The sequence below is a fragment of the Heptranchias perlo genome, chromosome 10 (genome assembly GCF_035084215.1).
Source record: "Heptranchias perlo isolate sHepPer1 chromosome 10, sHepPer1.hap1, whole genome shotgun sequence".
NCBI classification, from domain to species: domain Eukaryota; kingdom Metazoa; phylum Chordata; class Chondrichthyes; order Hexanchiformes; family Hexanchidae; genus Heptranchias; species Heptranchias perlo.
The window spans coordinates 3624935-3639325 of NC_090334.1; the positions used below are offsets into that span (position 1 = coordinate 3624935).

The 14391-nt window shown below is 45.3% G+C and overlaps 1 protein-coding gene across 1 annotated transcript in view; it reads left to right on the plus strand.

The window, feature by feature from the left end:
- LOC137326434 (papilin-like) overlaps positions 1–14391 on the plus strand; it is a 222803-nt gene that overhangs the window by 112666 nt on the left and 95746 nt on the right. The window contains exon 2 of the mRNA XM_067991522.1: positions 3791–3906. Coding sequence (XP_067847623.1) covers positions 3791–3906 — 116 coding nt within the window. The remainder of the gene's footprint in view (positions 1–3790; positions 3907–14391) is intronic.

The following is a 14391-nucleotide window of genomic DNA, read 5'->3' on the forward strand; positions in this document are numbered from 1 at the left end:
GACTATCGAATCCCCGATAACAACTGCATTTATACAGGTTCTTGTACGCCCCCCCCAACCCCGGCCTGTGCAGTCGAGTCTCCCACGGTGCCATGGATTTGCTCCTGACTGCACTCCCCCGAGGTGTCAACACCCTCACTGGGATTCAACACTGAATACCGGTCTGTGAGTGCCACACTCCCAGGGGACTCCTGCACTGCCGGCCTGTTCCACCCAGACTGTCACCCACTCCCTCCCCGCCTGAACTCTCTGTAGCTGCGGGGTGACCACCTCCTGAAACATGCTATCCACGGACTCACAGCCGCCCCTCAAGCTCAGAAACTCTGAGCTCAAGTTCGAGCAGTTGGTGGCACTTCCTGCATGTGTGGTTTTCCAGGACACAGTGTTCTGGAGTTCCCACATGGTGCAGGATGTGCATGAGACGAGCCCCACTGTCCTGCCATGTTAGCGAACAGATATTTTTTTTAAATTTTAGCTTTAAAGCTAATTAACTGTTTACCTGACACTAAAACACAAAGTCTAACCACTAAAAAAAACTGACCAATAAACTAAAATAACTTACCCCCGCCGCTCCTGGGGGCTGTCATTAAATAAAGTTTACAGCACAGAAACAGGCCATTCGGCCCAACTGGTTTATGCTCCACCTGAGCCTCCTCCCAGCCCTCTTCATCTAACTCATAACCTTCTATTCCTTTCTCCCTCATGTCTTTATCTAGCTTTCCCTTCAAAAAAGGGTGTAAGGATAAACCCAGCAACTATAGGCCAGTCAGTTTAACCTCAGTGGTGGGGAAACTTTTAGAAACGATAATCTGGGATAGAATTAACAGTCACTTGGACGAGCGTGGATTAATTAGGGAAAGCCAGCACTGATTTGTTAAAGGCAAATCGTGTTTAACTAATCTAATAGAGTTTTTTGATGAGGTAACAGAGAGCGTAGATGAGGGCAATGCAGTTGATGTGGTGTATATGGACTTTCAAAAGGCGTTTGATAAAGTGCCACATGGTAGGCTTATCATCAAGATTGCGGCCATGGAATAAAGGGGGCAGTAGCAACATGGATACAGAATTAGCGAAGTGACAGGAAACAGAGAATTGTGGTGAACGGTTGTTTTTCGGACTGGAGGGAGGTGTACAGTGGTGTTCCCCAGGGGTCAGTACTGGGACCACTGCTTTTCTTGATATATATTAATGACTTGGACTTGGGTGTACAGGGCACAATTTCCAAATTTGCAGATGACACAAAACTTGGAAGTGTAGTGAACAGTGAGAAGGATAGTGATAGACTTCAAGAGGATTTAGACAGGCTGGTGGCATGGGCAGACACATGGCAGATGAAATTTAACCCAGAAAATTGTGAAGTGATATATTTCAGTAGGAAGAATGAGGAAAGGCAATATAAACTAGAGGGCACAACTCTAAAAGGGGTACAGGAACAGGGAGATCTGGGGGTATAGGTGCACAAATCGTTGAAGGTGGCAGGGCAGGTTGAGAAAGCGGTTAAAAAAAGCATACGGGATCCTGGGCTTTATAAATAGAGGCATAGAGTACAAAAGTATGGAAGTCACGATGAACCTTTATAAAACACTGGTTCAGCCACAACTGGAGTATTGTGTCCAGTTCTGGGCACCGCACTTTAGGAAAGATGTGAAGGCCTTAGAGAGAGTGCAGAAGAGATTTACTAGAATGATTCCAGGGATGAGGGACTTTAGTTACGTGGATAGACTGGAGAAGCTGGGGTTGTTCTCCTTGGAACAGAGAAGGTTGCGAGGAGATTTGATAGAGGTATTCAAAATCATGAAGGGTCCAGACAGAGTAGATAGAGAGAAACTGTTCCCATTGGCGGAAGGGTCAAGAACCAGAGGACATAGATTTAAGGTGATTGGCAAAAGAACCAAAGGTGACATGAGGAAAAACTTTTTTACACAGCGTGTGGTTAGGATCTGGAATGCACTGCCTGAGGGGGTGGTGGAGGCAGATTCAATCATGGCCTTCAAAAGGGAACTGGAAAATTGCAGGGCAACGGGGATAGGACAGGGGAGTGGGACTGGCTGGATTGCTCTTGCATGGAGCTGGCGCGGACTCGATGGGCCGAATGGCCTCCTTCTGTGCTGTAACCTTTCTATGAAATGCATCTATGCTATTTGCCTCAACTACTCCCTGTGGTAGCGAGTTCCACATTCTTGCCACTCTCTGAGTAAAGACGTTTCTCCTGAATTCCCTCTGGATTTATTAGTGACTATCTTATATTTATGACCCCTAGTTCTGATCTCCCCCATAAGTGGAAACATTTTCTCTACAGCTACCCTATCAAACCCTTTCATTATCTTAAAGACCTCTATCAGGTCAACCCTCAGTCTTTTCTTTTCTAGAGAAAAGAGCCCCAGCCTGTTCAGCCTTTCCTGAGGGGTATATCCTCTCAGTTCTGGTATCATCCTTGTGAATCTTTTTTGCACCTTCTCCAATGCCTCTATATCCTTTTTATATTATGGAGACCAGAATTGTGCACAGTACTCCAAGGTTCAATACAAGTTTAACATAACTTCTCTGCTGTTCAATGTATTCATGTGTGAACACTGATGGTGACTGTCAGCAGGCTGTTCAGTCATGGCTTTCATAATAGCTCAGTTAAGTTGTGTCTTCTCGTGAATTACCACATGCCCAGAATAAGGAGTGGGAATGGGGTTGATTTTGGATGTTGACTGATTACACCACGCTGCTACTGTTATGATATCAACTCGCCAAGGCTTCTTCGACAGCACCTCCCAAGCCCACGACCTCAACTACCCAGAAGGACAAGAGCAGCAGGCACATGGGAACAACACCACCTGCACGTTCCCCTCCAAGTCACACACCATCCCGACTTGGAAATATATCGCCGTTCCTTCATCGTCGCTGGGTCAAAATCCTGGAACTCCCTTCCTAACAGCACTGTGGGAGACCCTTCACCACACGGACTGCAGCGGTTCAAGGCAGCGGCTCACCACCACCTTCTCAAGGGCAATTAATGATGGGCAATAAATGCCGGCCTCGCCAGCGACGCCCACATCCCCGATTGCTTATTTTTCTAACAAAAATTGTATTCAATGCTCATTCGCAGCTCGGTAATGTTATATATCATTTATAGGGTGGATAATGGTTTGGTGGTTCTGATGTGTTTCCTGTTTCTCAATGTGTTTTGTTCCCACACAGTTATAAGTCTGTCTGACTATTCCAATGCTCTCCTGGCCGGCCTCCCACCTTCCACCCACCATAAACTTGAGCTCATCCAAAACTCTGCTGCCCGTATCCTAACTCGCACCAAGTCCCGATCTCCCATCACCCCTGTGCTTGCTGATCTACATTGGCTCCCAGATCGGAACACCTTGATTTTGAAATTCTAATCCTCCATGGCCTTGCCCCTCCCTATCTCTTTATCCTCCTCCAGCCCTACAACCCTCCGAGATCTCTGCGCTCCTCCAATTCTGGCCTCTTGCACATCCCCGATTTTAATCGCTCCACCATTGGTGGCCGTGCCTTCAGCTGTTAGGCCCTAAGCTCTGGAATTCCCTCCCTAAACCTCTCTACCTCTTTCTCCTCCTTTAAGACGCTCCTTAAAACCTACCTCTTTGACCAAGCTTTTTGTCTCCTTATCCATATCTCCTTATGTGGCTCGGTGTCAATTTTTGTTTGATTACACTCTTGTGAAGTGCCTTGGAACGTTTTACTATATTAAAGGTGCTATATAAATGCAAGTAGTTGTTGTTGTATGAGTTCCCATTTTAAAACATTGCTTCCTGTTGATTGCACCTAGGCTTTAAGGAAAAAACGTCAGACTGATTACTGGGGTCCCTGGGGAGAGTGGGGGGAGTGCAGCAGGACCTGTGGGATTGGTGTGACATTCCAAGAGCGTTTCTGTTACTCCTATCGGTAAGTAACCTGCCTTTGTGTACTTGTTTGGTGGTGAGATGTGAGTCAACCTCCTTCCTTCTATGGTTCTGGCCACACGCTTTGAGTAAGATGTTCATGAGACAGTTGAGTGTATGGAACAGACATTATTCATACAGCATAACTGATCAGTCTATTCAGTACAAGGGGAGCATTGGGTTTCTCCCTCTCCAGCTATCTACTGAGCCCTGGAACCCCTTCTCCTTAAATACCCGAGTTGTTTACTTCAAAAGTACATTTCACAGATAAGTAGACCTTCAGATTTCCGACTCCTTCAAACTCCTTCATGATCAACTACCTCCGGACTTTGCCATTAACTGTCTCCGCAGTTCCCAAGGACAGCTTGTTTATCCAAATCGTAACAGACATCCATTCTGTACTATAGTTATTGATCTGTCTGCTTATATTTGTTACTCTAATCACTGACGTTATACATTAATCACGTGTAGTCAATGTTGATCAGTCAGGTATTTCCTTGCATAGGCATTCCCTGCAGATGAAGGCATCTGGAGTGGAAGATAAATCATTTACCCCCTTGATCACTGGGCGCAGCCTGCTGTTCCACCTCTCCTCTCATCCCCAGACAGTCTACAGTTCCATCTCCCCCTTATCCCCAGACAGCCTGCTGTTCCACCTCCCTCTCATCCCCAGACAGTCTGCTGTTCCACCTCTCCTCTTATCCCCAGACAGTCTACAGTTCCACCTCTCCTCTCATCCCCAGACAGCCTGCTGTTCCATCTCTCCTCTTATCCCCAGACAGCCTGCTGTTCCATCTCTCCCCTTATCCCCAGACAGCCTGCTGTTCCATCTCTCCCCTTATCCCCAGACAGCCTGCTGTTCCATCTCTCCTCTTATCCCCAGACAGTCTGCTGTTCCATCTCCCCCTTATCCCCACACAGTCTACAGTTCCACCTCTCCTCTCATCCCCAGACAGCCTGCTGTTCCATCTCTCCTCTCATCCCCAGACAGCCTGCTGTTCCATCTCTCCTCTCATCCCCAGACAGTCTACAGTTCCACCTCTCCTCTCATCCCCAGACAGCCTGCTGTTCCATCTCTCCTCTCATCCCCAGACAGCCTGCTGTTCCATCTCCCCCTTATCCCCAGACAGCCTGCTGTTCCATCTCTCCTCTCATCCCCAGACAGCCTGCTGTTCCATCTCTCCTCTCATCCCCAGACAGTCTACAGTTCCACCTCTCCTCTCATCCCCAGACAGCCTGCTGTTCCATCTCTCCTCTCATCCCCAGACAGTCTACAGTTCCACCTCTCCTCTCATCCCCAGACAGCCTGCTGTTCCATCTCTCCTCTTATCCCCAGACAGTCTACAGTTCCACCTCTCCTCTCATCCCCAGACAGTCTACAGTTCCACCTCTCCTCTCATCCCCAGACAGCCTGCTGTTCCATCTCTCCTCTCATCCCCAGACAGCCTGCTGTTCCATCTCTCCTCTCATCCCCAGACAGTCTACAGTTCCACCTCTCCTCTCATCCCCAGACAGCCTGCTGTTCCATCTCCCCCTTATCCCCAGACAGCCTGCTGTTCCACCTCTCCTCTCATCCCCAGACAGCCTGCTGTTCCATCTCTCCTCTCATCCCCAGACAGCCTGCTGTTCCACCTCTCCTCTCATCCCCAGACAGCCTGCTGTTCCACCTCTCCTCTTATCCCCAGACAGCCTACAGTTCCACCTCTCCCCTTATCCCCAGACAGTCTGCTGTTCCACCTCTCCTCTTATCCCCAGACAGTCTGCTGTCCCACCAGAGGTACTCAGTGGCTGAGCACTGCTGGTTTGCTGCTCGGAGCAGTTTACGGCCCATTATTTTCTGAAAGAAATCTATCTAATTTGCATTTGAATGAATCAACATGTCTCCCTGGGGAATCCGTTTCATAGATTATACAAACTATCTGTTTATTAACCATCAGATATTACAATAGTTGATGTTAACCTAAACTGTCTCTCTTCTAGAAACAAAACTCTCCATTTTATTTTGTCTCCTTAGATTCAAAGGTCACAATTGAGTAAAAGTTGCAAGTAACAACAAATAGAACACTGGGCTATGTAAAAATGACCCCCAGAATGTAAGTTTAATGAAGTGGGGAATATGGAATTATAGACTCATAGAATCTTGCAGCACTGAAGAAGACCCACCGTGCCTGTGCCTGCTCTGTGAACGAGCTATCCAATTAGACCCACTCTCCCGCTCTTTCCCCACAGCCCTGTAAATTTTTCCCTTCGAGTATTTATCCAATTCCCTTTTGAAAGTTATTATTGAATCTGCTTCCACCGCCCTTTCAGGGAGCACATTCCAGATCATTACAACTCGCTGCGTAAAAAAATGTCTCCTCATCTCCCCTCTGATTCTTTTGCCAAGTACCTTAAATCTGTGTCTGGTCACCGACCCTCCCGTCACTGGAAACAGTTTCTCCTTATTTACTTTTATCAAAACCACTCATATCATGTGACTATCACAGCTGGGACCAATGTCCTCATGGGGAGGTTAACCAGTGCTGTGGGTGAGGGATTAAATTAATTTGGCAGGGGGATGGGCACCAGGATGAAACAGTAGAGAGGAGAAACAAGGTGCACAGAGGACTGGAAGGAACAAATAGAACTAGAGTAAAGAATAGTTCAGAAATGGGGAGGGATCAGACAGTGGGCGAATGCGAAATGGTCTAAGGTGAGATTTGAGTGTGTGTGTGTAAATGCATGTAGCCTGGGAAATGAAGTTGGTGAGCTGCAGGCTCAAGTCACCACATGGGACTATGATATAGTGGCAATAACAGAGACCTGACTCAAAGAAAGGGAGGATTGGGAACTTAATATTCCTGGCTACAAGGTATTCAGGAAAGATAGGGAAGGGAAGAAAGGAGTTGGGAGGTGGCAAAGAAACTATTATAGCACTGGAAAGGGATGATGTAGTTGATGGGTCAGACGGAATCTATTTGGTTGGAATTAAGGAGCAATAGAGGAGCTATTACACTACTGGGTGTATTCTATAGGCCACCAAATAGTGGGAAGGAGATAGAGGAGCAAATTTGCAGGCAAATTACAGAAAGATGCAAGAACTATAGAGTAGTGATAATGGGGGACTTTAATTATCCAAATATAGACTAGGATAGTAACAGTGTAAAGGGCAAAGAGGGGCAGGAATTCCTGAAATGTGTTCAAGAGAACTTTCTTGATCATTGTGTTTCCAGCCCAACGAGGAAGGAAGCAGTGCTGGATCTAGTTCTGGGGAATGAAGTGGGGCAGGTGGAGCATGGTTCAGTGGGGGAGCATTTGGGGAACAGTGATCACAATATCATCAGGTTTAGAATAGATATGGAAAAGAACAAGGAACAATCAAATGTGAAAATACTTAATTGGAGGAGGGCAAATTTCAGTTAGAAGGGATCTTGCCCTGGTGGATTGGAATCAAAAATTGGTGGCAAAACAGTAATTGAACAATGGGAGGCCTTCAAGGAGGAGATGGTTCTGGGACAGAGCAGACACATTCCCACGAGGGGGAAAGGAAGAGCATCTAAAGCTAGAGCTCCCTGGATGACTAAAGATATAGAAATTAAAATGAAACAGAAAAAGGAGGCTTATGATCAATGTAAGGTTCATAATACAGTAGAGAACCAGGCTGAACACAGAAAGTACAGAGCAGATCTAAAAAAGGGAATAAGAGGGGCAAAGAGAGAGTATGAGAATAGATTAGCGGCTAACATAAAAGGAACCCAAAGGTCTTTTACAAACATATAAATAGTAAAAGGGTAGTCAAAGGAAGGGTGGGGCCGATCAGGGACAAAAAATGAGATCTTCTTGTGGAGGCAGAGGGCATGGCTGAGGTACTAAATGAATACTTTGCATTGGTCCTCACTGGAGAAGAGGATGCTGTCATTGTAGCAGTAAAGGAGGAGGTAATGGGGATAGAGGATAAAAATAGATAAAAGTTTGGCAGTATTCAAAGTAGAAAAGTGACCCGGTCCAGATTGGATGAATCCTCGTTTACTGAGGGAAGTAAGGGTGGAAATTGCAGAGGCTCTGACCACATTCTTCCTATCCTCCTTAGATAGGGGGACGGTGCCGGAGGACCAGAGGATTGCAAATGTCACACCCCCGTTCCAAACAGGGGAGCGGGATAAACCCGACAATTAAAGGCCAGTCAGCCTAATGTCGGTGGTGGGGAAACTTTTAGAGACAATAATCCGGGACAAAATTAATTGGCACTTGGAAAAGTCTGGGCTAATAAATGAAAGTCAGCACGGATTTGTTAAAGGAAAATAGTGTTTGACTAACTTGATTGAGTTCTTTGATGAAGTAACGGAGAGGATTGATGAGGGTAGTGAGGTTGATGTGTATATGGACTTTCATAAGGCTTTGATAAAGTACCATATAATAGACATGTTGGCAAAATTAAAATCCATGGGATTAAAGGGACAGTGGCAGCTTGGATACAAAATTGGCTAAGGGACAGAAAGCAGAGAGTAGTGATGAACGGTTGTTTTTCAGACTAGAGGGAAGTATACAGTGATGTTCCACAGGGGTCAGTATTAGGACCACTGCCCTTTTTGATATATATTAATGTCTTGGACTTGGGTGTAGAGGATATAATTTCAAAGTTTGCAGATGATATGAAACTCAGAAATGCAATGAACAATGTGAAGGATAGTAACAGACTTCACGAGGACATAGATAGACTGGTGAAATGGCCAGACACACGGCAGATGAAATTTAATGCAAAGAAGTGTGAAGTGATACATTTTGGTAGGAAGAATGAGGAGAGGCAATATAAACTAAATGGTACGATTTTAAAGGAAGTGCAGGAACAGAGATCAGGGGGGTGAAAGTACAGAAATCTTTGAAGGTGGCAGGACAAGTTGCGACGGCTGTTTAAAAAAAACACATGGGATCCTGGGCTTTATTAATAGAGGCATAGAGTACAAAAGCAAGGAAGTTATACTAAACCTTTATAAAACACTGGTTAGGCCCCAGCTGGAGTATTGTGTTCAATTCTGAGCACCACTCTTTAGGAAGGATGTCAAGGTCGTAGAGAGGAGATTTACTCAAATGGTTCCAGAGATGAGGGACTTCAGTTATGTGGAGAGACTGGAGAAGCTGGGGTTGTTCTCCTTAGAGCAGAGAAGGTTAAGAGGAGATTTGACAGGTGTTCAAAATCATGAACGGTTTTGATAGAGTAAATAAGGAGAAAATGTTTCCAGTGGCAGAAGGGTCGGGAACCAGAGGACACAGATTGAAGGTGATTGGCAAAAAAAACAGAGGCGACGTAAGGAAACTTTTTTTTACGCAGTGAGTTGTAATGATCTGGAATGCACTGCCTGAAAGGGTGATGGAAGCAGATTCAATAATAACTTTCAAAAGGGAATTGGATAAATATTTGAAGGGAAAAAATTTACAGGGCTGTGGGGAAAGATCAGGAGAATGGGACTAAAAATAGAAAATGCAGGAAATACTCAGCAAGTCAGGCAGCATCTGTGGAGAAAGAAACAGAGTTAACGTTTCAGGTCGAAGACCCTTCGTCAGAACCGGGAGAAGTTGAAGTTTAAACAGTTTGTTTAAGCAAATACAGAGCGGGGGAGAGGGGGGGGAGGAAGGGGAGAGGAAGGGGAGGGAGGAAAGAACAAAAGGGAAGGTCTGTGATAGGGTGGACAGCAGGAGTGATTAAATGACAAAAGGGATGATGGTGCAAGGCAAGGAGGGTGGGAATGGGACAGGTTAAGAAACAAAAGATGGGTCTGGAGTAGCTGTAAATGGCAACAGCAGAACCATTACTAGCTGACCGAAAAAATGGGAGCAGTGGGTATGATCTGAAGTTATTGAAATCAATGTTAAGTGGGGAAGGTTGTAAAATGCCGAATCGAAAGATGAGGTGCTGTTCCTCGAGCTTCCATTGAGCTGCACTGGAACAGTGTAAGAGGCCGAGGACAGAGAGGTCAGAGTGGGACGGGGAATTAAAATAGCGAGTGACCGGCAGGTCAGGGTCACACTTGTGGATTGACCAGAGGTGTTCAGCAAAGCGGTCACCCAATCTCTGTTTGGTCTCCCCAGTGTAGAGGAGACCACATTGTGAGCAGTGAATACAGTATAAATTGAAAGAAGTACAAGTAAATCACTGTTTCACCTGGAAGGAGTGTTTGGGACCCTGGATAGTGGGAAGGGAGGTGGTGAAGGGGCAGGTGTTGCATCTCCTGGGAATGGGACTAATTGGATAGCTCTTTCAAAGAGCCAGCACGGGCATGATGGGCTGAATGGCCTCCTTCTGTGCTGTACTTACTATGATACTATTTACATGTGAGCTGAACCCTCCATCTGGAGTAGTGTCATAGAGTCATAGAGTCATAGAGTTATACAGCACGGATAGAGGCCCTTCGGCCCATCGTGTCCGCGCCGGCCATCAGCCCTGTCTACTCTAATCCCATATTCCAGCATTTGGTCCGTAGCCTTGTATGCTATGGCATTTCAAGTGCTCATCCAAATGCTTCTTGAATGTTGTGAGGGTTCCTGCCTCCACAACCCTTTCAGGCAGTGAGTTCCAGACTCCAACCACCCTCTGGGTGAAAAAGTTCTTTCTCAAATCCCCTCTAAACCTCCCGCCTTTTACCTTGAATCTATGTCCCCTTGTTATAGTACCCTCAACGAAGGGAAAAAGCTCCTTAGTGCTGTAATGATTTAATGGGACATTAGACAATATTTGTCTTCCAATGGTTAAATTTAGGAAAACCCCCAGCTTTGAGCCTTTCTGATCAGTTGGTCAAGTTGTTGTTTTAGTAAAATGACAAGTGCACTCACTGTGGAGACTGAGTGAGACTCTGAGCATTGACCCGAGTCATTTTGACCGTGTACTGTTTAAAATGTCCCTCACTTTGTGCCAATCAAGTGTGCTAACTTAGGGGACTGTTCCCTTATACAGAACGGTATAGCAATTCAAAGAAATCTAGAGATGACCCATACAAGGAGTGTCCAAGTGTTTTGCATAGTATTACACAGTTTTTACAGCACAGAAACAGGCCATTCAGCCCAACTGGTCTATGCCAGCATTTATGCTCCACACGAGCCTCCTCCCACCCCTCTACATCTAACCCTATCAGCATAGCCTTCGATTTGTTTCTCCTTCGTATGCTTATCTAGTTTCCCCTTAAATACGTCTATACTATTCGCCTCAACCACTCCATGTGTTGTGAGTCCCACATTCTCACCACTCTCTGGGTAAAGAAGTTTCTCCTGAATTCCCGATTGGATTTATTAGTGACTATCTTATATTTATGGCCCCTAGTTTTGGATTCCCCCACAAGTGGAAACAGCTTCTCCATATCTACCTCCACATCTACCTTATCGAGCCCCTTCGTAATTATCAGTTTAGCTCCCAGTCTTTTCTTTTTTATAGAAAAGAACCCCAGCCTGTTCAATCTTTCCTGATGATTATATCCTCTCAGTTCTGGTATCATCCTTGTGAATCTTTCTTGCACCTTCTCCAGTGCCTCTATATCCTTTCTGTAATATGTGGGTGATGTATGTGTGCTCAGGGGAGGGGTGAAAGGGCAGATACAAATCCACGTCCCCAATAATTTGCATATATCTCCGTTTGCTAACACAGGTCTCGATGTCCTGATTTAGCACTCACCCATTGATGAGGTAATGGGATTCCAACCACATACAAGTCAAATGATAAATCAGCAAATAAATATCAACACAAATATGACTTTCACTGGCTGTACTGACCGGATGTGACCCATGGTCCACAGTTTAGACCGGCCACTTATTCAATATAGACCATAGGCAATATTTACTATCGGTTGTAACTTGATGTACTCTCTTGTAAACTGGCGGCTGTGCCTTCAGCTGCCTAGGCCCTAAGCTCTGGAATTTCCCCCCTAAACCTCTCCACCTCTCTCTCTCCTTCAGGACGCTCAGAAAACCTACCTCTTGCATAGAGCCGGCGCATACTCGATGGGCCGAGTGGCCTCCTTCTGTGCTGTAACCTTTCTATGATTCTTTTCGTCCATGACCAAATACCACAAGAATTCAACTATAACTGGGGCAAGTGATTTGGGTGAAAATTGCAGCAAATTTCTGGGCAGTTACAAAGACAAGACAAACTCTGACTTGAAGTTCTGTTTACTGAATAACTTGACAATATGATCTTAAAGGACAGGCCACATTAGCAGCTAAACATCACAACTGTACACCAGACTCCAGACTATATGTTGGTAGTACCAATGTAAATACACTAGTCCAAATAAATCGGTGATTGGCACAGGAGACCAACTATATATGGCTTGGAGCCAAGGAATGAATGAAAGGAAGAATCTGCATTCATACAGCTCATTTCACAACCTTGGGTCGTCCCAAAGCGCTTTACAGCCAATAAAGTATTTTTGAAGTGTGGTCACTGTTGTAATGTAGGAAACTCTGCAGCCAATTTGCGCACAGCAAGATCCCACAAACAGCCTTGTGATAATCACCAGATAATCTGTTTTTAGGTGTTGGTTGAGGGATAAATATTGGTGAGGACACTGGAGAGAACTCCCCTTCTCTTCTTCGAATAGTGCCATGGGATCTTTTACATCCACCTGAGGGAGCGATTGGGGTCTTGGTTTAACATCTCTTCTGAAAGACGGCACCTCTGACAGTGCAGCATTCCCTCAGTACTGCACTGGGAGTGTCAGCCTGGATTATGGGTTCAAGTCTCATGCAGTGGGACTTGAACTCGTGACCTTCTGACTCAGAGGCGAGAGGGTTACCACTTTGCAGTTCTTAATACAAAGTTAAAATGTTTACATGGGCAGATTACATGTTGACTCTGCTTTTTAAAAAAAAATTGGTTGCTGTAAACATTATTTCAAGCTGTTGGAAGCCTTGCATCTTATTTCAGTGCTTACAGTGCAGTAAACTTAACCTACTTTTTTGCTTTTTAAAGAATAACAACCTGTGACTAATGGAAAACAAATAATCCTTCGAGGTCAGTGAGTCATATGCAGAATTCAGACATGACCCAGTTCATTTATTTTAAAAGAGAATGAGTCACACTCTGTTTAACTGGCAATGAAAATGGGCTCGGAGAGACTTTGATCAAAACGACTCTTAGTGGCCAGTCTTTAGACCCATCATGGGTCGGGTTACCAACACTCCAGGAATTACAAATTAACCTACCACAACTCTGGAGAAATATCATAGGAGCATTAAAAATACCTGGGTTTTTTGTTCCATTCTCTTTGAACACTTTTGTTTATTAGTTATACAAATATTGGAGATGGGGGGGGGCCAAGGAAAGGTTGTTTGATTGACAGTCAAGAATCATCCAATCGGGTAACAAAGAGTCTGTTGGCTTTCCAATTGGCTGTGGGAAGGCGGGGCTCCGCGATGGTGGACATGTCGGGCGACCAATGGCAGGAGTGGTTGGAGGTGGGAGTCATGTGATAACGTCTCCAGGAATATGTCCAACAAGAGTTGGCGACCCTAATCATGGGTGATTTATCTGGTCTGATGGAATTGGCCGTAGTTCTCTCTGACATTAGAAAATCAGGTCAAAGGTTGAACTGGTTCCAGCTCAAACACCAGAGCTTCAAGTTCATGTAGATGAAGTTTTTGGAGTTAATTTTCAGCCAATCAGAGGCTGCCCCCTCCCCCACCCCCTTCTGCGGATTTCGGAGCCCGCCGGTGAGGAGTCTCTCCTCTGAGTCAGGAGATTGTGGGTTCAAAGTCTACTCCAGAGACTGGAGCCCATAATCTAGGCTGACACTCCAGTCCCAGTACAGAGGGAGTGCTGCACTGTCTGAGGTGACGTCTTTCGGATGAGGCGTTAAACCGAGGCCCTGTCCTCCCTCTCAGGTGGATGTGAAAGATCCCATGGCACTATTTCAAAGAAGAGCAGGGGAGTTCTCCCCGGTGTCCTGGCCAATATTTATCCCTCAACCAACATCACTAAAAACAGATTATCTGGTCATTATCTCATTGCTGTTTATGGGATCTTGCTGTGCACAAATTGGCTGCCGAGTTTCCTACATTACAACAATGACTACACTTCGAAAGTACTTCATTGGCTGCAAAGCACTTTGGGATATCCTGAGGTCATGAAAGACGCTTTCTATTCAACATTTAAGTTATATATTAATAGCAATAGTGAAAATTCACCAGGTAGGTGATGAGGGGGAGGAAAGGAAGGGCAAGCAGAAGTTAATACTTTAAGTTTTATTGGAGATCTGAGTGACTTCATTGTTGTAATATTAGGGTTTGTTTTAGTATTGGAGTGTGACTCAGGAAGACTAACATTTACTGTGTCTGCTATTCATCTAATTCATTGACATGGATGACCCACTGATTTCTGAACGCTTTAGCACGTCTCTAGAGGTCTCAGTGATGAGAAGCTGATTGTTTTGAAATGTTGCAGGCACTCCCAGCTCAGGTTTATCATGGTCACATGCAGAATTAAATTCCACCATCGCCTCAGAACGAAGTCCAGTAGAGCTCAATT